Source organism: Pristis pectinata, chromosome 39, assembly GCF_009764475.1.
Source record: "Pristis pectinata isolate sPriPec2 chromosome 39, sPriPec2.1.pri, whole genome shotgun sequence".
In the NCBI taxonomy this organism is placed as follows: Eukaryota; Metazoa; Chordata; class Chondrichthyes; order Rhinopristiformes; family Pristidae; genus Pristis; species Pristis pectinata.
The window spans coordinates 946,219-970,995 of NC_067442.1; the positions used below are offsets into that span (position 1 = coordinate 946,219).

Sequence of the window (24,777 nt, forward strand, 5' to 3'; positions counted from 1 at the left end):
ATTGTGATCCTTCTATGGGGCGATAAGTTCACGGATGTTTTCACAGATGAGGGGCTTGAGGGGAGTCATTCAAATTCTGGCCCAGTGCACAATCAACCAGGAGCTCTGAAAATAATTCCACTCCCAGGGAGGAAAATATCAGGGCGAGGAAGTGCCAGAGCTAGTGGGGGCCTGTCACCCTCCTGACGGAGCTCCGGAGAAAGCAGAATTAGAAATAGCCAGAGAACCATCGATTTCCCCTGTGAGAGGAACGTTACTGCCTCCCCGATCAATGTGGCAACCACAATCACCAGTGGGTTTAACCTGAGAGGTCCAAATTTACTTCCTAACATACACGCTGTTACACACTGGGTTTGGGACCGGGACTGAGGCCCACCTAGGCACTAGGACTGGGATTTAAGAAATTGGAATTTGAAAGCATTTGCACGCCCACATAGCACTGGATCTTTTTCCACATTTATTGCAGCTGTTCCTAAGTTCGTCAAATGTTGATGGGCTGAGTGGCCTCATTCTGATGGGCGGATCTTCCACGATTCTGTACCTTAAACCACACAGAGGCCTCCAACCCCAGGAAGTTACAAGGCGTGGTTATTGCACTGACGTGTGCCGTGGAGCTCTCTATTCCAGGTTGGGGGGTGGTGGCTTGGAGAGAGGTTTTGGGATGTGAGACATCTGTTGAATTTGCAGGGAAATGTGACTTACTGCGTGTGCTTTATAGAACAGTCCGCTCTCTGTGTCTAGGAAAGGTGTTGGTGTGCACTCTCTGTGGTGGTGGGCTGTTCTCCCTCTCCCGCTCTGCTCCTCTGCTGCTTTTGCTGTTCATGTAATTTACTGCCATCCGTTTTGTACGTTTGTTTTAGACGGACCGGATCATCCAAATATCACCACTAACCCTGATTCCCTTCCTTACACTGCTGGAAGCACCGTCACTTTAACATGTTCCGCAGAGTCCAGGCCAACCGCTAACCTGGATTGGTATCTGAACGGTGCCTTTCTACAAACTGGGCAGCAACTTATCCTTGACAATATTTCTGTGAGCAAGACGGGGAATTACACTTGTCAGGCCTTTAACAATGTCACAGAAAAGTACAATGCCTCGACTCTAGAAATAACTGTGCTGGGTATGTAATACATTTCTCCTTTTTCTACCGACGAGAACACAACGGTGATAGTGGACACTCGGTTGTTGAAATAAATGGCTGAAATTGTGCAGAATATCGATTCAGAATATTAACTTTGCATGCTGAACAATAAGGATATTGATTAAGGAATATCGAACTGCTTCCTTATGTTGATAACCATGCATTTGTCCATATGGGTCCTCAAAAGTGGACATTCTCCTTCCCAGCCTTTACGTGACTCCAGACACACCAGCTGTGCGAACGCTTCACTGCCACCAGTTTGAGTAAGAGGGTCGGTGCAATGGAGGGGCAGTCGGGGACGAGCAATAAATGCCAATCATGTCCATATCTAGTGACGAATTGTAGAAATAGCATTCCAGGAGTCTCTAAGCTGGTTTTAGCGAGACTTAGACACCTGCTGTAAAAGCCAAGGCAACTCACCAATAACCAACACTGTGTATCCAGGATCCCGACCCTAAACCTCCACTCTGCATTTCGCTCCACCTACGCTGCCTGACCATGTGTGCTCGTCCAGATTTCCAGCATCTACAGTCTCTTGTGTCTCTGTGTATACAGGCGGTTGCCCCGACTGGAATGTTTAAAGTTGCAGTTTCCCTCCATGTGATTGAGGAGTGAATGCACTAAATTCTTTCGGCAGTTTGCACAGTACTTCTTGGTCCCTCTTCCAACTTCTTCCAAAGTTGAACGTTGTTCCTGCACATTTCTCGCCTCTGCTGCCCACGTCGTTTGACGGTTACAAATAGACTTTGCTCGCTGCTTCAGCCTCCGGTCTCCTTGGTCGACAGTCCTCTCGGGAGGTCACGGCTTGGCCGAGTAACCAGGGCGGCACTCCGTTCTCGAGAGGCGAACTGGCTTCACCACCACAATCCCGGAGGATGTCGGAGTTAGAACCAACTAACTCCCACGGCACACTGGGAGACCGCACGGCCCATCGGTGTCGTGCGAGCTCCTTGGAGAGCAATCCTCTCAGTCCCATTCCTTGCTCTTTCCCTGCAGGCTATTCTCCAGCCAGCGCCGCCCTGTTAATTTCTGAGTCCAGTTTAATACTATTCCTAGTTGGAGCAGCTGGTCATTCCCATTTAATTCTTATTCCCTGCTTCAAAAGCATCCCTTACATTCTCCTTGAATCACAGGGTGTGCCTATTCTCTTCTTGGGACTGCGAGTCAGCAGCGCCACCATCTACGCCACTGTGCCCCTCACCCGTCGTCGGCCAGCTATTTTTAAACGCATTCAAATGTCAGCACCTTAGCACTTTTACGTTTTCCTGAGGAATTTTTGGTGCCCCCACGAATTGAATTGTTCAGATTTTCAGACCTGGTACTTTAGTGACGACAAATTAGACACTCTTCTCCTATCAAGCAAACTTTTGCCAACCTAATATAAGAAGAAGGTTTTTGACCCAGAGAGTGTTGGAGCGTGGAATGTACTGCATCGGGCGGTGGTGGAGCCAGATACATTGGTCAAATACAAGACATTACTACATAAGCATTATGGAGGAATTAGGGGGATATATGGGAGGAAGAGGTTAGATAGTCTTAGGCGAGGTTTAATGGTCGGCTAAAGTCATTGTGGGCCAAAGGGCCTGTACTATGCTGTACTGTTCTATATTCTATGTTCTAATGCCAGATTACTTCATTGCCATTTCCCTAAACCCCTCCTCTCCCCCCCCCCAACCCCGCTGCAATGTGTCAGTTCAGATGTTCCCTAAATCTGGGGCCAACCGGAATAATCAACTTTCCTAACAAAGAACCGTGTAAAACCTGTTGGAGTGATCAGATTTCAAGATTTTCCGCCATCGACTCATTTCTCTTGTTCACCGAAATCCATTTTGACCTAATACTTCCTCCATAAAGGTTTCGGTTGTGAATCTCTCAGAGGTGACAGAAGCTTAATCAGAAAATAATGCATCCACGTATTTACGCAGCAGGCTTTTTTTTATTTTTTAAATGACTTCCTTGTTGAAGAAAGTGTTCCCCTTGCAAAAATAATTAGTTATATAAGATCACGATAGGTTTGATATGTAACTGCTCCATTGCTGCAGTGCTTCCATGCATTTAGAACATGTGGCTGTCGCTGGCGCCCTCAGTACCTGTTCTGTAGGCCAAACTGGCCTTAGGAAGGTGACTTTCAGCTGTTTTCTTAAACCATTGAGTCTCTTTCTGCTCTTGTAACTAACAAGTAACAGGTTCCACGCAGTGATTGGCTGTTGAACACCACCACTGAACCGAACACATTCAGTGGAAAATATGTTACAAGACGTTTACTGTGGCTCCAAGAGCGGACCAGAGGCTGGGCATCCTATGGTGAGCGATTCACCTCCCAATACGCCAAGGTCTCCACAATCTACAAGGCACAAGTCAGGAGTGTGATTTGATACTCTCATCTTGCCTGCGTTGCTGCGGCCGCAGCAACACTCGAGAATCTCCACACTATCCTGAACCATGCAGCCGTCTCGATCAAAGCCCCACACTCCCCTGGACGGTCAATCCCTCCACCAGCTGCACCAGTGGCTTCAGTGTGCACCATCCTCAAATTGTCCTGCCGTTACCTGCCCAAACTAGTCTGACAGCGGCTTCCACAGAACCCTACCTCATCCACCACTAATGACAATGGCAGCGAGCACACGGGTACACCAGCACCTGCAGAGTTCCCAGACTTGGAAAAATATTGCTGTGACTTCTCTGTCACTGGGTCAAAACCAGACTCCGGAGATTCTCACCACCACCTTCTCGAGATAGTGAGGGCAGGAAGATAATGTCAGTACCAACAAGTGAATAGGTAAACATCTGGAGGAGATATAAAATGGTCTCCAGACTTATGATCCGTGCTTTTCCACAGTTTAAATAGGGACACAGTTAACACACTGGGATGGGAGAGGCAAGGTGTGCTGGAGTTCTTTCTCAGAAGTTCCTGAGTCTTTGATGTTCTCGACTACAAAGAGCTATGAAGAGTGAGTCAGTGCCTGTGCAAACTGCCGAGGCAGACGGAGTTTTGGACAACGAGGGGGGGGTCAAAGGTCATCATGAACAGGCAGGAAAGTGGAGCTGACGCCACTAACAAATCAGTCATGATATTATTAAAAGGTCGAACAGGTTGGAGGAGCCGAACGGTCAACTCCTGCTTCTGTTACACATGTTTTATCCAGCTAATAATTGAAACGAGGTAAAAGTCATCATAGAATTTAAACCTCCAACTACAATCTTTCCTCACCGGTCTCGTTTTTAGCTTGTCGATAGGTTGTCATTTCAGGCTGACCTCTTAGAATTAAATATTAACGAGGTGTTTCTGATACTCACCGCTGGTAGTTCAAGAGCATTGTAGGTCTCCCTTAGTGCGCATTATCCCTGCTAATGAGTAACCTGCAGATCAATATCTAATCTGTGCGACGTGAACTGTGGTTTTCAACGTTTGGTTTTACCTTAACTCCTCACAAGTAAATATCCGGGTTAATCCGTGTCTATATGTTTAAGGGAAGGGTTAAGAGATGTGGAGGGGAATAAGGGTCACTTATCTTCACCTAGAGGTACTGGTTGAGGAGGTGTAGGGGGGCACACCAATTTCACAGCATGTTACAATTATTTAGTTAAGCATTTGAAACGCCAGGACATAGAAGGATGCGGACCTGGCACTGGAAATTGGGATTACTACGGATAAGTAACTAATATCCGGCATGAACATTTTTGGTCGAAAGGTCCGTTTCCATGCTCTGTGACTCTGTAGCTCTCTGACTGATCTGATGCAGTCCTGTGGTTGTTATCACAATGGTCTTTAACCTGCGTGTATTTATCTGCTTGAAGGTCTCCTTATCAATGTACCGCGAATCCCCTGTCAGTTGCCTTCAATGAGAGTTCTCGCCTTTGGAGAGGGTGAGGAGTAGAGTTGTGAGAACGAATCCAGGGATGAGGAACTTCAATGGTGGAAAATCTGGGATTGTTCACCTTGCATTTAACATCAGGAAGGATGTAGACAGACTGAGAGAGAGCGAGAGAGAGAGAGAGGGAGAGATAGAGAGAGACGAGATTCGGGGAGAGAGGTGAAAAAGGGGGAGGAGAGGGAGGGAGAGAGAGCGAGGAGAGAGGAGAGAGAGGGCGGGAGAGAGAGAGCAGTTGTTCGCACTGACGGAGCGGGCAACACGGCACAGCGACAGAAGAACAAAATTAATAACCTGTAATTTTAACCAAAGACATCTCTTATAAACGGATCCTATGCTTTTGTTCTGTGCATCCACAGCTGTATTTGCTGTTCTTACAAATTATTGATTCATCATCATATTTCAAGGGTTTACATTTAAACAATAGTGCTGGCTTTCTTGATCATTGATTTTACCTTTCCCAGAGGTCAAACATTGCCCTGTCAATAAATCGCAAGCACATCAGCAGCAGGTGGAGTAGTCTGCCATTCGGTCCCTCGAGCATCCTCTGCTATACAATGACGTCATCGCTGCTCCGTGTTCCTCAGAACCCTTGACTCCCCGATCGCCGAATACACCTCCGTCTATGCCGATCTTGAACATACAGTGTCTTATCCCCACAGCTCTGTAGAAAATTCTCCCCATCTGCGTTTGAAGCTGGCGATCCCATACTTCTGAACCTTGGACCCCAGCTGTACAATTTCCCCAGAAGGGAAAATATCTTCTCGACAGCTGTATTACTCTGGTGTGTTTGACATCAGATCAAACTGAAATTAAAAGTTATAATGCCAACACAAGACCATCAGACAAATAGGAGAATGTGCAGGCCACTCGGCCTCTCTGAGCTGCCCCGCCATTTGAATCAAAGTAGCAGACCAATGTTAACCTCAGCTCCACATCTGTGCCATTTCGCCATAACCCTCTACTCCTCGATCTTTCAGATATTCATCAATCTCCACCTTAAATTTATCCAATGATCCGAGATCCACCACGCTCGGAAACAGAGAATCCAAGAGATTCACTGCACTCTGAGAGAAGACGTTTCCCTTTACCCACGTTTTAGATGACCGGGCCTTTATTTTGTAACTGTGTCTGCTTGTTCATGACTCCCCCACTGGTGGAACCATTTTAGCTTTGGGCATAGAACAGTACAGAGCAGGAACAGGCCCTTCGGCCCACCGTGTCTGTGCTGAACATGTTGCCAAATTAAACTGATTCTATCTGCCTGCACATGATCCGCACCCCTCCGTTCCCTGTCTGTTTCCACCTCTTAGACGACAATGTGGTGTCTGCTTCCACCACCAGCCCTGGCAGCTCCTTCCAGGCACCCACCACTGAGAAAAACTGAGCCCGTACATCTCCTTTAACCCTTCCCCCTCCCCTCAATGCTGTGCCCTCTAGTATCCAGCGTGTAACCTGTCAATCAGACTTAGGACCCTATGTGTTGGAATAAGAACACCCCTCATTCTTCTGAGCACCAATGAATACAAACCCAAGGTCTCTAGGTTATGGTAAGGCTCAGGGTGAGGTTCAAGTTTAGAGTTAATCTTATGGTTAGGGCCATGCATTAGGTGTAGGGTTCGGATTGTCTTAACAGGACAACCCACATCTCAGGAATGAGCCTGGTGAATCTGCTTATGACCGCCTCCAATGTTACTAGGTCGGGTTTTTTAGGTAAGGGGACGAAATCTGTGTATAGAATTCTAGATGTGGCCTCTCTAGGAACCCGCTCAACTGTAACAGGACCCTCCTATTCTTCAATTCCAGTTCCTTTGCAGTAAAGGCCAAGGTGCCGGTGACAACCATGGCTTGGTGAACAGAGGCCTAACTGATATGAGGAGACTGCGTTAAAAGGTGTAACTCCATTTCTCCTTTACTTGTATTTACAGAACCTGTGTCTAATGTCACTGTAACACGCAACAATTTAAGTCCCGTGGAAATCAACGACACAGTTGTGCTCATTTGTGACGCGCAGGGCACTATTCAGAGACGAAAGTGGTTGAAAGATAACCAACCCATCCAGGAAAATGACAGGATATTTACTCCTTCAGATAAAGCAAATCTGACCATAGCCCGTGTTAAGAGAACTGACACAGGAACATACAACTGTACCGTAAGCAATGCTTACAACAGCGGCAGTGCAGCAATCTACGTGCAAGTGAACTGTAAGTACGCAGGCTGCTCAGAACATTAGTTTGCGTTTGATATTACTGATTACAGAAAGGACATACCTTCTCGATTTATGTTTGTAGATGGACCAGACAACGTCAGAAGTGTGCCGCAGGGTCCAGTTGAGGCAGATATTGGTTCACCTCTAACCTTAACTTGTTCTGCCCTGTCAGTCCCCAGTGGCGAATATATATGGTACAGTGGGACAAATCATCTACAGACAGGGCAGCAGTACACCATCGAGGCAGTAAGCTCGGTTGACAGTGGGAATTATACTTGTGAGGTTTATAACAACATAACCATGAAACGCAGCAACCTCACTGTCGTGGTAACTGCACGGGGTAAGTAAATGTTTCTCTCTCTATTTGACTGATATTGTTTTACAAATATCTCACCAGGTGTACTTCCTGAGCTTCGCGCTCTCCTCCCCTGTCTGACTTCCTAATCACAAGGCTAATGATCCAGTGTTGTTGGGAACTTTGAATGTGGAAGGAAGTATCAGCCAAGACAGAGGATATAAAGGGATTTACTTATTAACCATGAACCCGTTAATTTAACCTCCTTGGATAGGTCTACAACAGATGGGGTTATATTCCAGGTTTGGAAAAGCTTTTGTAACTCAAGGACAAGTAAACTCTCGGTGAACTAAACGGATAGTCGCTTCTGTTTCACTGCTTCAATGACTGGGGGGCCGTTCAATGTCCCTGCTTGTTAGCAGTGCCACCGGAAGCTGTTATTGTGGACGGCAGACTCTGGAGTTCTGAGATGCGGGAATGTTTCTCAACACCCAGAAACTCGGGCAGTACTAAATGAACTTCAGGAAGCGCAGAAGGAAATAAACCTGCGTGAGTAAGAATCAGCAGCTGGAGATACCGAAAAAGACAATGCTTGAGCAAATTACAATCGTTTAAGTAACAGAATGTTCTGGAATGAAGTCAGAAAACTCGAGAAACACTCAGCAGATCGGGCAGTGTCCGCGGACAGAAAAACTGTGTCGATGTTTCAGGTTGTAGATCCTGACCCAGGGCCGAGAGGTGGAGGAATCAGTAACTGGGGTCTCAAAGGTGAAGTGAACCGTCACCGGAGATGGGGGGAAATGGGACAGTGGCATTCCTCGACCAGTTGTTGCCGAGGGTCTTCGACTTGAATCGTTAATTGTTTCTCTCTGCACGAATGCTGCCTGACCGGTTGATTGGTTCCAGGTTTTCCGCTTTTGATTTCGTATTTCCAACATCTGCAGCTTTTCGTTTCCCATTTTCATCAGGTTCAGATCAATAAACCGGTGACGAATAATTACCGTTTGTCTTCAGATAAACTGCCGGACGTGGGGTCCGCGGTGTTCATGTGCTTACGGACTCTGTCTCGGCAGGGCATATACAGATGGCAGTTAGAATAGCGCAAGGGTGCAAGAATAGAGACTGTTCTCCCTCAGGGTAAACCGGTTTTACCGGGAGGAGTCTCTGAGGATGCCTTGGTGCATTGAGAATGTATTGACTTTGGAGCTTCAGGAAAAAGGAGAAATTGCGTATAAAAGCAATGAAATTGTGCTAATCATCCCTAATACCATGCTTGGGCAACCTATTGTGCGCTCTCCCGATCGCCACACCAGGGAGTATGTGAAGGTCTTTGAGAACCTGCAGGGGAGATGTGTCGGTGTGCATCTATGGGTCAGGGATTCCAGTTCCAGGACTAGAGAGGTGAAGCGGGGACTATTCGCCTCGGAGCAAAACAGATTGAGGGAAGACTTGTCAAGGAGTGGATGGGGACGTCTGCTTTTGGCAAACAATAAATGCAGTGGATTTGTGTGGAAGAACCATTCAGCGCATGACTTGGAACTCACTCCCTACAAGTGCTGTAGAGGTGCAGACAATTATCGACTGTGAAAGGAAATGGTGTCGACTCTTGACAGAATTAACCTCACAGCACACCGGAGTAGAGCGGAGCAATCTTAAAGGTTGGCGCACACTCTAGAGAACAAGCATGAACTGATGGGCAGACTGGTCCTTCCTCTGCACAGCACTGACTTTATGACTTGTGCAGACCTCAGTGGGGAACTCGCAATTTCCCTAAAAACGGCAAATGGTGAAAATATGAAATAAAGTGCCAGAAAATTAACATGTCAGGCAGCACCTACGGAAAGAGAAATGCTTAACTTGATCTGTACCCCTATCCAATGATGTGTTTGGTATTGTTATTGGTATTTGTATTGGTTTATTATTGTCACTTGTACCGAGGTACAGTGAAAAACTTGTCCTACAAACCCATCGTACAGGTCAATTCATTACACAGTGCAGTTACATTGAGTCAGTACAGAGTGCATTGATGTAGTACAGATAAAAACAATAACCGGACAGAGTAAAGTGTCACAGCTACAGAGAAAGTGCAGTGCAATAAGGTACGAGGTCACAACAAGGTAGATCGTGAGGTCATAGTCCATCTCATCATATAAGGGAACTGTTCGATAGTCTTTCTTTCTCAATATTTCTCTTTTCATTTCCCTGAACTCTGTGGCTCCCTGGTTCCGCGTTTCACAATTTTCAGTCAAAGCTAGAAAAAAAAGATATTAAGAGAAACTGCTGCAAACATTCATCAGCTCAGGCAGAAGTTAACATTTCCGGTCCGTTTCTCTCAGCACAAATTCTGCCTAACATTCTGGGTGTTTGCAGGTTGTTCTGTAACTATTTCAGACCCAGTGATTTCCGGTTCGTTTTTCATTCTTTTCATTTACTGCGGAATTCCTGGCGGTCTGACTTTACTCTCGTGGCCTTGTAATTTAACAACATGTGAAAAGAACGCGCATTCCCCTCGCAGAACCTAATTTCTCCTGACAGATTATTAAGTAAATTGATCACTTTTCATGGGGAGATCCGTGCCTTTCTTCTGATCCAGATGTGGATTTATCAAGACTTTTATTTCCAGTTCGGTTTCCGATTTTTGTGCTACTCTAGGGCATGAAGAACGTCAGGAGGTTTCCCGTCACAGTAGCCACGTAAAACACACCTCCAGCGACACTGGAGACAGTGACAATTACAGATGAGTTCAGGCCCATTATTTCATCAACAAACGTTGTTGTCAGTAATTCTTCACTTGTCTTGCGGGAAAGTATCGCACGGACTCGGCAGGCATATGCTTCAGAAGTCTTTATTGTAGCATGATATCATGGAGAGCCCAGACTCCTAAAAGCGGAGTTCCGCAGCTCTGCCCGACCAAGAGATTACAACCTTCATTTATATTACAAGAGTAGGTGACGACAAGCATACAAGCACAAATAGCAGAAGTGAATGGCAGAAATAAATGGCAGAAGTGAGCAACCATGGCTTCAGCCTTAGTCTGGCACTCTTGAGCAGCAAAGTATAATTAGATTGCTGCATCCTATGTGGCGGTCAAAATACAAAACTTCACTATACACAGAGAGCTGCTTGGCTACCGGCTGAACATCACCATACATGGAGAGCTCCTTAGCTATCGGCAGAGCAAAAGTTAATCCTTCAGATTCCCTTCTGCAGAAATTCCAGAACATTCTCAATTGTCTTTCACATTTCTCCCACAACGTGTTTTACTTTCCGCCCCATTTTAACCTTCCTCGCCAGTAAACCGTGCGGCCCACACACAAGCGGAGTGGACGCTGGACACCACACCCATGTTCTGGAAGGAACACCTGCCTCTCTAAATTAAAAGCAAGGGAAATGGAAATTCTGCGTGGCTGACATCTGTTCCCCGACTTTTATTGGTTAAATTTGCAAACAACGATTTTCTTCCATTTATTTTCTGATCTTTAAAGCTGAAAATCAGCACGAGGTACCACAAGCAATCAAAATTGTATGGACATTGACTTACATTCCAATGCATTACGTCTCGTTATTTCTTCATTTCCATTTTCAGTTCGAAATGTTCACTCTCCCGGAGGTTTGTCAGCTGGAGAGATAGCTGGGATTGTGATTGGCGTCGTTGCTGCAGTTGCGATTGTGGGTGCACTCGCTGCCTTGTCAATCAAGAAAAATGCAAGCAGGTAAATATGTTTTATTCAATCTTTACCTGCATGTTGTTTATACTTACCAAGGTCTGATATCCTAAAGTAACCAATGATTTGCTGCAGAATAATGTGCGTTTCCTCTATCCTGTCAGCCGATGGGAGCCGAATTTCTACAGCGCCTTCCACACTTGCTCTATTTACAGGAGCTCTTTAAATCTGCTCCGCTTTACCAGTCATTCATCGTAACTAATGTAGTGTAGCAATCAAGGTGCTCCACATTACGCCGTGACATAGAATGGGCATTCGGCCCATTCCTTTCCCATTTATTTGTGTATGTACTAACTCCACACACACACACACACTACAGGGCGATAGCAGCGAGCACAGGTCGCTGTATCTGCGCGTCAGCACTGACTGCTGCTCCACTGTGCTGAAATTGCCGGAAGAAGAGGCCTGTATTATCAATCTGGCGTCTTTCGTTGAAATCCCTCCATCCCAACGTGAGAGGCTGAAGCTGGAGAAGATCACTCAGCCGGTCGAGCCCATTATGCCCTACAATTTGATTGTTGATTTGATCTTGGCCTCAGTTCAATTTGTCCCCCATTCCCAAAAGCCCTTCACTCTGCATTACACCAAGGATTTTTCTCACTCGGCCATGAATATATTCAATGCTTCCAAATCCACAATGTGACGGAGGGCACAGATTCACAGCATCTGATTACTCCTCACCTCTTTCTGAGACAGGCGGCGCCTTCTTCTGAATTATGCCCTCTTCCCTGGAGACGTTTACTGTGGTAACAACATCTCAACCTGTCCATCCCTCCTTAGAAATACGCTTTAGGTTCGGAGACGGTGAGGGCTAACTTGAACTGACTGAAGCAATCTGTCCAATGACCATGAACAGCAAAATCCTACCAAAGTCCAAGCCGATTCACACCTTCACGTCTGGAAGGCTAGTGTCCGTCACTATCTTCTCTTGTCTCCACATATCTCAGAGACCATATGTGGAGAGATAAACGTATCAACAATATTCTTTCATCAGAAGGATCGTTATGTGAGCATAAGTAGGCCGACTATTACAATGGGAATGTGATTACTTCTACTAGCGATTTAATTGACACCTCTGTGCTCAGACCAGATCATTTGATATCCTTGCTTCAACATCCTATTGCTGTCAAGCTGCAACAATAAATGCGATTACTGGCGAAATTCCCACTCATTGAATTACTCTATTGAAAGAAGCTTTATTTTCAGCATTCATATTTTGATCTGTTTTTGTTTACTTAGGATGAAGGTTCCGGAGGTAAATCACGGGAGCAGAAAAGCAGGAGTAAACAGTGAGTAGAAAGCATTTTGCACAGCTGTATGTACAAGACGTTGGTTGGGCCACACTTGGAAAGTTGTGTGCTCTTCTGTTCACCGCAGTATGGAACTATGTGGTCGTGTGTGGAAGAGATTCGCCAAGATGTTGCCTGGAATGGAGGACTTTAGTTCCAAGGAGAGTTTATACGCTGGATAGTTGTCACTGGAGGGCAGGAGGCTGAAGCTAACTTTTCATAGCTTCACATAATTATGAAGTATATAGTCACAGACCATTCCAAGCGCAGAGGAATCTGAATCAAGAGTAAGTATGTGAGGGAAAATATTGAAAGGAGATAAGAGAGGCAAGTTCTTCACACAACTGTGATGGGTGATTGGAACTAGCTGCCAGAGGAGGTGGTTGAGGCAGGTACAGAGTTTACAAATCATTTCAACAGGTGTATGTATAGGAAAGGAAAAGAGGGATAGGATCCAAATTCAGGAACGTAAGATCAAAGTGGATGTGCATCTCTGTCGGCTGTAATACTCCATCACTTCATGTAACAGAAATTACAAAAGATGTTTCTGCGCAGATCCGTGGACCTCACAGAGACGCTCGCATAATTCTTAGCTCCAAATTTTTGAAAGAGGAAGTCGGAATCATGAGGTATCCTGGGATGTCTTTAAGCGGCTGCATAGAGAGTTATACTCCAGTGAGATGAAGGGGCATCAGGGGAGGTGACTGACGATCAATACTTCTGTATAGAGTTGCTACTGTCTGGAATGTCTTTCCTTGCTTCAGTTTGATCGCTCGTAAATCTTCAAGGTTGCAAGACTCTGAATCGAAATTGATTAACAGTTGTGTTTGTCCTGTGATGCTCATCCTCTGCATAACTAAAATCTGCAATGCTTAACCTGGCCGTTCACTGAACTGGATCGGCACCAACTTCTCAAGGACAACGAGTATCCCCAAATCCTTCCACCGAGAAGGATAAAAACAAGATAAGAACGTAATTTGGTAAAATCTACATGGCTTGTACGAAACCGGCGGACCCCATGGAATTAATGTGACACCATATCCAATGTGTCCAACAGCTTTCCTCCGTGTTGGGAAATTATTTTGAATCTGTTTGTTTATATAACCAAACGTGTTGTATTCCCACAGATACCTTGGCTACGGATGTTGCAGGCTCGTCACAGACGTATGAAAATATGCCAAGGAATCATAAGGTTGGTACAATTACAGCATGATGATATTATAATCACCATCAATTTTTATATGCATAAGGGACAATGTTGTTGCAGAACCATAAGTATAATTCCTCATGCAGCATTTGTGCACTGGAGTCAACAGACTGGTGTCCTTCGGAAAATAAATGGATAAAACTTGAAATTGGATTCTTTCTTTCATGTTCAAATTCACTCTCGTACCTCAGAACAAACTTTAAACACGTTTGTATATTGCATCGACAGGAAGCCTAAAGAGGTATATGGGCCAATCTCGGCCAGTCGGGACAAGCTTGTTGGCAGCATGGCCGGGCCGGACCAGTTGGGCCGAAGGACTTGTCTCCATGCAGTAGTATTGTATGGCTCTGTGACTCTATGACTGGTTGGGAATAGTCCTGATCACTTGTAGCCCGCCAACTGACTTCACTTCCGAACTATCGTACCACTGGACTCTCTGATAAACGGGGTTAATGACACTCTAGGGATCCATATCTGTGAGAGGACATTTCGATCGAATTGCGAAGCAAAATTTATCTGTGTGTAGAATAGGCTTTCGGTGCAAAATTGTTCAAAGCAGCAATGGATATGAACACTGATTCCTTCAGGTTTCATTTAGGAGGAGCGATAATAACATTTTCTGTCTGGTTGGATCATTCATTCGTTTTCTTTTCATTTTCCCATCCACAGAGTAGCGCTCACCCGCCCGATGAAAACTCCACTTACATGGTAAGGGAATTATGTTTTATTCCTTTTGGGGTATATACTTCCAATTTCTCCGTTTCAAAACAAAACGAAGTGTGAACGACTCTACCACTGGAAGCCCCTCCAACACATGACAAGTTCACAGCTGATCCTGTCTCTCCCGCCCCCTTTCCCACCCGATCCTATATACGCCGATTCACTTGCTGTCCAAGAGCCTATCGGGCTCAGCGTGGAACACACGCAACGTATTCGATATGATCTCGATACACGTTTACCATTGTCTGCTTCTGCTAATATTTGCGAATCATAACGACCTGTTCATGTTCAACAGGGGCTGGTGTTGGAAGATCGATCAGTTTACAGCGATCTGAGGAGGTATGAGAGCATTAAGATCGACAAATAACACAACATGTTCTTAAAAAAGCAAACATTTGCATTCTTATTCATGTCTTTGAAACGTGGACAGATACATGCTACAACTTCCCTGCGACTATTAGATGACAGACATCAGGCAGTGTGGGCTGGAGACAGGTGCAGGGTGACAGTGAACATTAGAGGAACCGCTTTATTGAAACGGTAGCCGTGTAAAACTTATAACGTGACAGGAAATATGCACCTTCAGGACATCTCAAAAACTTACAGAGCATATTGCCGTGTTTGACTCCATCAGTTGTAACTCTACACAGGTTCCGACTGTGGGCCAACGTGAATGGTATTTTGTTTCCTCAGACCACGTCACTTGTGATGCGGAGGGATTTGTTGGTTTATCAATGGCGAGGACAACAGGATAACGAACCGAAGAATGTTCCGCTGCACAAAACCTCCCTCACGTTTCCGTTACAACGGTTCTCCATGTCACCCTCGGTTCTTCCCGTGTCTCTCGTTGTCATTGCCCAGCATCAGGAATGAATGGTGTCATTTGGACTTGGTTCCCTCAACGCGTCCAACTCTGTTCCCGGCCTAACGCTTCTAACCCTCGTCTGGTTGCCGCCCACATTTCCGCCACATCATTCCCTTGCAAAGTGGCTCCTCTTCCTTCTTGATGCAGATCATGGGACTGGTCCGTCCTTGACCGCTTCCATTAACGAAACAAAGCGTCGAATTCAAATTGTTGGCGAACCAGACTTTGACTTCCTATTAGCCAGGATCCTCTTGCAGCCGCCCATGCGTTACCGCTACGCCGTCACTCTGGGTATAATGACCCAATATTTTCTACGTTTCCATACCGATCCTTCCTGTTGCAAGGAGGAAAAGATCGCGCTCTCAGCAAGTACTGATGAAGCGTGAGTGTCAACTCGTTCAACACAACATCAACAGATATTTTCCTGCACGATGTCCAGCCTCACCTGTCTGGGCCCAGAGTCCTGGCGTCATTCTCGACAGCAATGAGAACTCGGCTTCCTTACCCAGAACCATTGGATGCTGCAATTCCCTTCCTTTATGAGGCCTCCTTCCGACAAATGTGGTGACTGGAAATTCTGTTGCCGTCCCCAATTCGCCCTCAACCTGTGGCACAGAGAAATATGTGAATGTGGATGTCGTATCTGCGTAAACGCGACTGTAAAGCACAACAATGAGTTCGTAAGGCACGGGAAGTAAAGACTCATAAGAACATAAGAAAGTATCAATGTAAGAAATAGGTGCAGGAGTAGGACATCTGCACCCATGAGCCTGCTCCGCCATTCAATAAGATCGTGACAGATCTGGTCGTGAAGTCAGCTCCACTTCCCTGCCTTTTCCCCATAACCCTTACGTCCTCCACTGTGCAAAAATCTATCTAACTGTGTCTTAAATATGAGGTCGTCCCTACTGCATCCCTGTAGAGAGAATTCCACAGATTCTCTACTCTCGGGAAAAACCAATTTCTTTTCATCTCCGTCCTAAATCTATTCTCCCTAATCTTGAGGCTATGTCCCCTAGTTGTAGTCTCACATATTAGTGGAAATAACCTTACTGACTAAAAAAATTATCTATCCCTTTCACATGTTTCTTTCAGATGCCCTCTCATTCTTCTGAATACCAGGGAGTACAGTCACCGGCAACTCAATATCTCCTGACAGGCTAACCCACTCAACTCCGGATTCAACCCAGTGATATTCCTGTGCACAGCCTCCAATGCCGCCAAATCTTTTCTCAACTAGGAAGACCAGAACTGCAAGGAATATTCTGGGTGCCGCTTCACCAGTACCGTGCAGAGTTCCAGCATAACCTCCCTGCTCTTAAATTCAATCCCTCTTGCAATGAATAACGTGTTGCAACTGCAAACCAACCTTTTGCGATTCACGCACTCCTAAGCCCCCTGCACAACAGCATGTTGCAATCTTTCACCACTTAAATAGTTATCTGATATTCTTTTTTTTCCTTCCAAAGTGGATGACGTCGCATTTACCAACATTGTACAACATCTGCCAGACCCTTGCCCACTCACTTAACCTATCCATATCTTCCATTCCTAATTGCTTGCTTCGTGGTTTTTTGTTACTTTGTAAAGTTTTCCCAATCTTCCACTTTCCCGCTACTCTTGACGACTTTGTATCCATAAACTTTAAGCTTGATGTCTTCTTTAATTTCCTCAGTTACCCAAGACTTGCTCTCCCCACCCTAACTGTCCCTTGCTTTTAACTGGAATATACTTCTGTTGAGCGCCATGAAATATCTCTTTGAAAGTCGTTCACTATTCCTCAACTGTCGCACCATAGAGCCTGCGTTTCCAGTCTACGCAAGACAACACCTGCCTCATTCCGTTGTAGTCTCCCTTGTTCAGGCAAAATGCACTGCTTTAAGATTGAACTATTGCACTCCCCAATTGTATGAGAAATTCAATCATACAATGATCACTCTTTCTAAGAGAATCCCAAACTGCAAGAACGTTAATTTCACCTGTTTCATTGCACAGGAGCAGACCAAAGATAGCATTACCCTCGCAGGTTCACTAAAATGCTGTTCAAGAAAGCTATCGCGGATGTATTCCATGAAGTCCTCCTCAAGACTGCCTCGACCAATTTGATTCGCCCAATCTATGTGGAATTTAAAGTCCCTCTTGACAACTGCCGTTCCATTCTTACATGCACCGGATATTTTTTCATTTATTGTCTGGGCCACTGTCATATTATTATTCGGTAGCTAATACACAACTCGCACCAGTGAAGTCTGCCCTTTACTATTCCTAATCTCTGTGCAGATGGACTCAATATTCTTCTTCTTTGGTTTCATATCGTCTCTCACTATCGGCCTGGTCTCATTCTTAAGTAAAAGCGCAGCCCCACTTCCCTAACCTTCCTGCCTAGCCTTCCGTATGACCTAATTCCTGTGGATATTTAATTCGTACACATCTCCAACCTGAAACCATGTTTCTGCAATGGACACTAAATCATCCGCCTTTGTATGATTTGTGCCACAAGTTCACTGACCTTGATTCGTGTACTACGGGCATTCAGATAAAGTACCCTGACACTCATTGTCCTTCTATAATCTTGGAACCTTTCTGTCCTTTGCATTTTAATTTTCTGTACTCTACTCTCACTTTTCTCATTTCTAACTTTCGCTCTGGTCTCTGGTTCACTTCCCTCTTTCTTTCTACATGGATTCCCATCCCCCTGACATATTAGTTTCAACCTGCACCAACAACATTAGCAAACAATCCCCCGAGGACATTGAACCCAGTCCGGGAGTGAGCCGGGTTGTGTTTTGTACTTCAATGTAAGGAGTCGAAGAAATGAAGGCAATGTGCTAAAGGAACAGATGTACGTGTTTGTATGACAACCTGGGCACTCTGAAACCTGGTCTATCGATGAGCTGGTGGCGAACCACTGTGTTGTTGGCGACAGGTTTCCGACAAGGTGGAGTAAGAGGTGTTGGAATAAAAGCGTGATCATTGTGAAATGGCAAGCTGAAATAATTGACAGACAAGTCACTCGGCGGAGCGCTGTAACTGGTGGAATTGCACAGCACTCAACACCAGGTTCCTCGCTCTGTTACAGACCAGGTGTCACTCTATTTATAGCATCAATATGGATTGCAAATTGTTGAGGCATTGGCTATCACCCACGTACTGATGGACGGACATCGAGATGAAACGTTAAATCTTTCTCCCTGCACACATACTGCCTGACAGGCGGAGTATTCCCCGTATATTATCCGACACCTCTTAAATTAAATCCCACAGTACTACCGATGTCCAGTTTCGGGACACTGCTCTGTGCTAACTGGCTGAGTAACTCGTTCTTTTTCCTGGATCTCTGACTCAGGTCCTTTTCTCACAACCACATAAGACAAAAGTATCATCTGACATATTTGAAGAAGGTTCACACATCGCATACCTCTATTCATGTTTGTAACTTTTCAAGTACCTTTTACATGCGTAAATGTTTCTATATCAAGCAAATAAACAATTTGTATCGGCTTCCAGCGTGTTTGTCAAGTGCTAATTATTTCATCTACCCCAACATAACAGTAAATATAACCTTCAATGGGCTCCAGGATTCTGTTTTCCTCCACATCTAAACTGACGGAACTTGGCATCCGGTGGAATGCAGACCGTTCAACGGGATCTTCCCGTAGTGGATGTGAGTTCCTCCTTCCCCTCTCGTCGAAGTCCAACCCACTTTGAGTTCATGTCACAAGACCATGACATGATGAAGCGATTATATTTGCCCAGAGGTTTGACAGACGACAAAATGAGACGCGGAGGAAGTCTTGTACCAGTGTGTAGGAAAGACACCTGATAAGCTTTAGCGCTCCACACCTCGGGACTCAAGTGACCCTCCGTTGGTAATTAACTGATTAAGTAGCTTTGACGCAAACATGAACGGCGGTTGAGTTCAATCAACTAATTTCTGTGAGGGACGAACGTCAGCTGACGGGTCCATGCGCCCTGCAGCCTCTTTACGAAGACTAAAGAGGATCTTAAGCGGCACTGGGTTGATGACAGATTCCCGGAATCTGCTTCCAACTGCACCTACAAAACATTTTTTCCAAAGTGGCGCAATGCGCTAAATCCAATTGGAACTGAAGAATGTGAGGGTATAAGAAATAGAATCACGATTTGGCCATGTTGCCCATCCTGGCTGTTCCAATATTCAAAGAGCCCGTGGCTGATCTTTCAACGGTGCCATTTTCGACCAGCCTAAGCGTGGACCAGGCGACTACTTTGCCGAGCACCTGCGCTCTATGTGCCGCGACCATCTAGATCTCCCGGTTGCCAACCATTTCAACCCACTCCGCCATTTCCATGCCGACCTCTCCGTCCTCGGCCTCCTCCGCTACCAGGGTGAGACCAAACACAAGCTTGAGGAGCAACACTTCACGTTCCGCATTAGCCTACAACACAACGGCATGAAGGTTGGTCTCCAATTTCAGGTACCCTCCTCCTCCCCTGTCTCTTTCGCTCTTATTCTGATCTACCCAGGTCCTCCTGCACACACCCAATTCCCCCAAAACCCTAATTCCCAGCCTTCCTACTACTCCATCTGCTCCTCGCCCACACCCTCTTCCCTCTCGCTTCCCTCCCGTCACCGTTCCCATCTGCAAATCCCACCTTCCTTATTTGGTACCATGCTCCATCCTCATTTTCTCTGCGATGACATCATCTGCAACCATTTCTAACCTCCACCGATCAGCTCCTAGCCTCTGTCGCGATCACCCTTCCCTCTCACAGCTGACTCCCATCTGTCAATGACCCCTCCTTACCTGGATCCACCCATCACAAACCAGCTCCTGCCACAGTCCTTCACCTCATCTCTTCATACTAGCTATCTCCACTTTGCTATGTCTGTCCAGAAAGGTCTGTACCTCTACCGTACTGCTCATATTTCCTACTGAGATGATGTGTGTGGAAGAAATAACCCTTGGACAACACGCCCGGATCGAAACATGAAAATCATTTAATTGTTTTATAGAGAAGCATTGACCCATGAGAGCCGCACAATTAAGAAATACGCAAAGTGAACGGAGATATGGGATGTGTCGGTATTCTGCAAAAATAAGTGACGTCATATTTTTGTTCAATTGGACAGTTGCAACGGGAACTCAACCAGAGTCTCTGCAAGCAGAACCATAGACCGAGCCGATTAGAGCAGCGATCAGGAAACTAAACAGGCTGCAGGCACTTGATTGAATGGATATAAAGGAGTTTGAAATAAAACGCACAATGCGGTAAATAGTCAATAGGTCAGGCAGTATCTAAGGAGGGAGAACGAGATAACGATTCAGCTGGAGACTTTCATCAAAACCACGGTGACACGTCCATATGAATGACTGAGTTGAGGAGACTCGGGCACCAGAACGAAGGAGGGCGCCTTGTGCAATCCCAGCGCCAACATCCCTCTTGATTGTTCAATCACCTGCCGATTATTACATTTTGCTTTGTTACACTGAGCCCACATTTAATTCTACGTCATTATTTCTGTCTGCTCTGAAACCTGTAACCATGGTATTAATGTGTTATTACTGCCCGTGGTTATTCCTTGTTTTACTCGATGCTAGGGTTAGATAATTCCATATGTATATTTGTCTCCTTAATCCATCCTCTTTGTTTCCTGGACTCCTTACATTGAAGAATTGAGGACTACCAAACGAAGTTCCTTTGCTCTTTATTTTAGCAAATCCTAATGTTTATTATTCACTCCCTGTCCATTGGAAAGTTGCTCTTCCGCCTTCCCGGCTGTTGGCCCGCAAGTCCATCCACGTCCACTTTTGCATTCCTGCCACAGGCTGATAAAGTGATAGTAACATCGGGAGAGTGGCCGGGGAGAAGAAATGTTTGTGGCAGCTGCTGGTTGTGGGATCAGTCACCTAGATTTTCATTCCCATCGTGAATGGTGACAATCGCTCGGTCAGCTGGATGTCCCCCAGAAAAATCTGCTGATGGGTTGTTCTACCCTAAAGCAACTCTTTCTTGCCAAAAGGGAAGTTTGATACTGTAAGCTGCACATTATTGTGACCTGAAACGGGGAAGTCAGCGTCACCTGACCGCATGAGCAGCTGCAGTCCGGTCCAGGCCAAGGGAAAACCGAAGCCAAGCTGACGGTTTGAGAACGACACACTGCAATGGTTTAGGGACTTGCGCAGGTACTGGTCAGAGACGAGCAAGTTTGTAATACTGGTCAAGAGGTCACACAAATCACATCGCATGGCAACGTTGAGAGGGGAAATGTGGGTGCCAGCGAGGAGAGTGTCTATCAGCTTGCTCCATGGGTTGGACGGGAGTGGGCTCTGTTGAAGGAACCAAGTCCAGATGACACCATTGGCTCATAATCCTCAGGGATGTCTCTGTCCTGGGGATGTGACACTCGGGAGGTATCTGAGGGCTACATGCACAACAGTTGTGAAGGAAAAGTGAGAGACAGCGGTATCTTCCTCGATCGGTTGTCCTTCTGCCGTCGCCAATCACCAGCCAACGATCCTCCTCTCGTCACCAATGACGTCATCTGTGGAAACAACACACAGTTCCAGTTCGTGTTTGACCCTCTAAACTTTACCTACTTCTGGCGGTCAACCGTTTTATCCAGCCACTTCATCTGTTCTAAAATGCCACTGGTTCACGGAAAATGATCCCGTAAAAGATCATTGACACCCTCCGTGTCCCCGCCTCCACGCAGACCGACAGTGCTACAGATCCTACATCAGTTCATCACAGGCAACATGTGAGCGGGCACAATCCCGGCCCTGCGTCTGTTACACAATGGCGAGCAATGGGGGAACTAATGGATGAGCTTCCCTTTCAAATAACATTTTGGATCACTTGTCAAATGTTGTCCCACATACCTCCTCAGATCACTGTAAACGGATCGATCTTCCAGCTTCAGTCCCTGTTAAACGTGAAGAAATCTCCATGATTCACAACAAATTGTAACAGAAGCAGTCAATGACAAATAAGGATTTAACGTTCATAAAACAATATCTGGTGTGTATTTGACACTTGGACACTGAACGGAATTGAGGGACATGGGGACCAGGGAGGAAAGCGGATCTGAGACACACATTTATGACATTAAATTGAGGAGGAGGCTCCAGGAGTCGAATTACTGACACTTGCTTGTGTTTCTTGGTGGGGGAAATGGAAGCATTTCCTTCAAGAAAGAATGAACAAAGACGTTCTCTCACCATATAAGTGGAGTTTCCATCTGGTGCATTCGTACTTATATTCTGGATAGAGGAAAAATATATACTGTTGGCAATAACACAAAGAATTCTATGATCTCTCCCCACACATGAACCCGAGAGCATCAATGTTCACATTCTTTACTCAATGATGCACCGTTCGCTCGTTCTGAACTCCGCCTGATTTTAACACAGAGTGATAGCGAAATATTCTCCTTGAGATGAAGTAAACTTCTAAAGTTAATGACACCATTAGTCAGGCTGCAGTAGTACATATGAACACAAGAAATAAGGGCAGGCGTAGGCCATCTGGCCCATCGACCCTGCTCCGCCATTCAATAACATTATGACTGATCCGGCCGTGGACTCAGCTCCTCCCACCTACCTTTCCCTGATAACCTATAATTTCCCTAGCATTCAAAAATCTATCTAACTGCGTCTCAAATATATTCGATGAGATATCCTCTGCTGCTTCCCTTGGCAGATCATTCTCTGGGAAAAGCAGTCTCTCCTCATCTCCATCCTAAATCTATTCCCCGAATATTGAGGCTATGTCCCCTGGTTCAACTCTCAACTACCAGTGGAAACAGCTTTCCTGCCTCCATATTATCTGTGACTTCCATAATTTTACATTTTTCTGTAGGAGCCCCACTGATTCTTCTGAATTCCAGCGAGTATAGTCCCAGGTGACTCAATCTCTCCTCATAGACTAACTCCCTCATCTCTGGAATCAACCTGGTGAACCTCCTCTGTACTGCCTCCAGAACCAGTATATCTTTCCTCAAGTACGGAGACCAGAATTGCACGCAGTACTCCAGGTGCGGCCTCATCAGTACCCTCTACTGTTGCAGCATCACCTGCCTCCTCTTAAATTCAATCCTTCTAGCAATGAAGGCCCAATATTCCATTTGCCTTCTTGCTAAGCTGTTGCACCTGCAAACCAACCGTTTGCGATTCATGCACAAACACTCAGGTCCCTCTGAACAACGGCATGCTGCAACCTTTCACAATCTAAATAATAATCTGATCTATTTTTCCTTCCAAATTGGATGACCTCACATTTACCAACATTGTACTCCATCTGCCAAACCCTTGCCCGCCCACTTACTCTGTGTATATCACTTTGCAAACTCTCCGCATCCTCTGTACAACTTGCTTTTCAAACGGATTTGGTGTCATCAGCAAACTTAGGTACCCTCCACTCTGTCCTCTCTTCCAAATTGTTAATGTATATCGTGAACAGTTGCGGGCTCAGCACCGGCCCCGCTGCACCCTGCTCACCTCTGATTTCCAACCAAAGAAATATCCATATTTCCCAACACTGCCTTCTGTTGGTTAACAATTCTCTATAGATGCTAATGCATTATCGCCAATTCCATGCATCCTTTTATTACGGATACGTCTTTAATGAGAAACCTTATTGAACGCCTTCTGGAAATTCAGGGATACAACATCCACCTGTCCCCTATATCCAATGCGCTCATTGTATCCTCAAAGAATTCCAGTAGGTTTGTCAAAAAGGACCACCATTTCCTCAATCCATGCTGATGCAAACACTTCTATTCATATGTCTCGTTATTTCTTCCTTAAAGATAGCTTCAAGCATTTTCCTGACTACAGAAGTGAAGCCAACTGCCCTATGGTTACCCGCCTTTTGCCCACATTCTTTTTAAACTAGTGGTGTGACGTTTGCTGTCTTCCAATGCGCCGACACCTGCCCAAAGTCCAGAAGATTTTGGTAAATTCTCACAAGCTCATCTACTATTACTTCCGCCATTTCTTTCAGTACCCTGGGACACATCCCATCAGGACCAGAGGACTTGTCTACCTTTCTGCCCACGAGTTTACTTATTTCTAGTTCTTTAGTGACAGCGATGGTGTCGAGTTCCTCACCTCCCATCGCATCCATATCTTCTGTCTTTGCTATCTTAGACGTCTCCTTCACCGTGAAGACCGACACGAAATTGTTGTTCTTGGCCCAGGACATTTCCACGTTAACCAATATTAATTCCCCCTTCTCATCTTCCAAGGGACCTACGTTCACTTTTGCCACCCTTTACCGCTTTGTATAATTATAAAACCTTTTACAATGTGTTCTTGCATTTTGTGCTAGTTTACTTCCATAATCTATCTTCCCTTTCCTTATTGCTTGCCTGGCTGTTCTTTGCTGCTTTTTAAACTTTTCCCAATCTTCAAGTTTCCCACTACACTTGGCGACTCTGTATGCATCAGCTTTCAGCTTGGTAGCTTCTTT

At 45.6% G+C, this 24,777-nt stretch overlaps 2 protein-coding genes across 3 annotated transcripts in view; one reads left to right on the forward strand and one right to left on the reverse strand.

Annotated features, from left to right (window-relative positions):
* LOC127587273 (carcinoembryonic antigen-related cell adhesion molecule 1-like) overlaps positions 1 to 18,819 on the forward strand; it is a 36,775-nt gene extending 17,956 nt beyond the window's left edge. The window contains exons 4-12 of the mRNA XM_052045573.1: positions 861 to 1,121; positions 6,943 to 7,218; positions 7,306 to 7,563; positions 11,105 to 11,231; positions 12,483 to 12,532; positions 13,660 to 13,724; positions 14,409 to 14,447; positions 14,755 to 14,798; positions 16,420 to 18,819. Coding sequence (XP_051901533.1) covers positions 861 to 1,121; positions 6,943 to 7,218; positions 7,306 to 7,563; positions 11,105 to 11,231; positions 12,483 to 12,532; positions 13,660 to 13,724; positions 14,409 to 14,447; positions 14,755 to 14,798; positions 16,420 to 16,480 — 1,181 coding nt within the window. The 3' untranslated portion in view covers positions 16,481 to 18,819. The remainder of the gene's footprint in view (positions 1 to 860; positions 1,122 to 6,942; positions 7,219 to 7,305; positions 7,564 to 11,104; positions 11,232 to 12,482; positions 12,533 to 13,659; positions 13,725 to 14,408; positions 14,448 to 14,754; positions 14,799 to 16,419) is intronic.
* Positions 18,820 to 20,334: 1,515 nt separating this feature from the next.
* Positions 20,335 to 24,777, reverse strand: part of LOC127587236 (carcinoembryonic antigen-related cell adhesion molecule 1-like) — a 37,780-nt gene continuing 33,337 nt past the window's right edge. For both annotated transcript variants that reach the window (XM_052045500.1, XM_052045501.1), the window contains exons 9-11: positions 22,527 to 22,568; positions 22,188 to 22,231; positions 20,335 to 21,850 (exon numbers count right to left, since the gene is read on the reverse strand). In XM_052045500.1, coding sequence (XP_051901460.1) covers positions 21,847 to 21,850; positions 22,188 to 22,231; positions 22,527 to 22,568 — 90 coding nt within the window. In that variant the 3' untranslated portion in view covers positions 20,335 to 21,846. The remainder of the gene's footprint in view (positions 21,851 to 22,187; positions 22,232 to 22,526; positions 22,569 to 24,777) is intronic.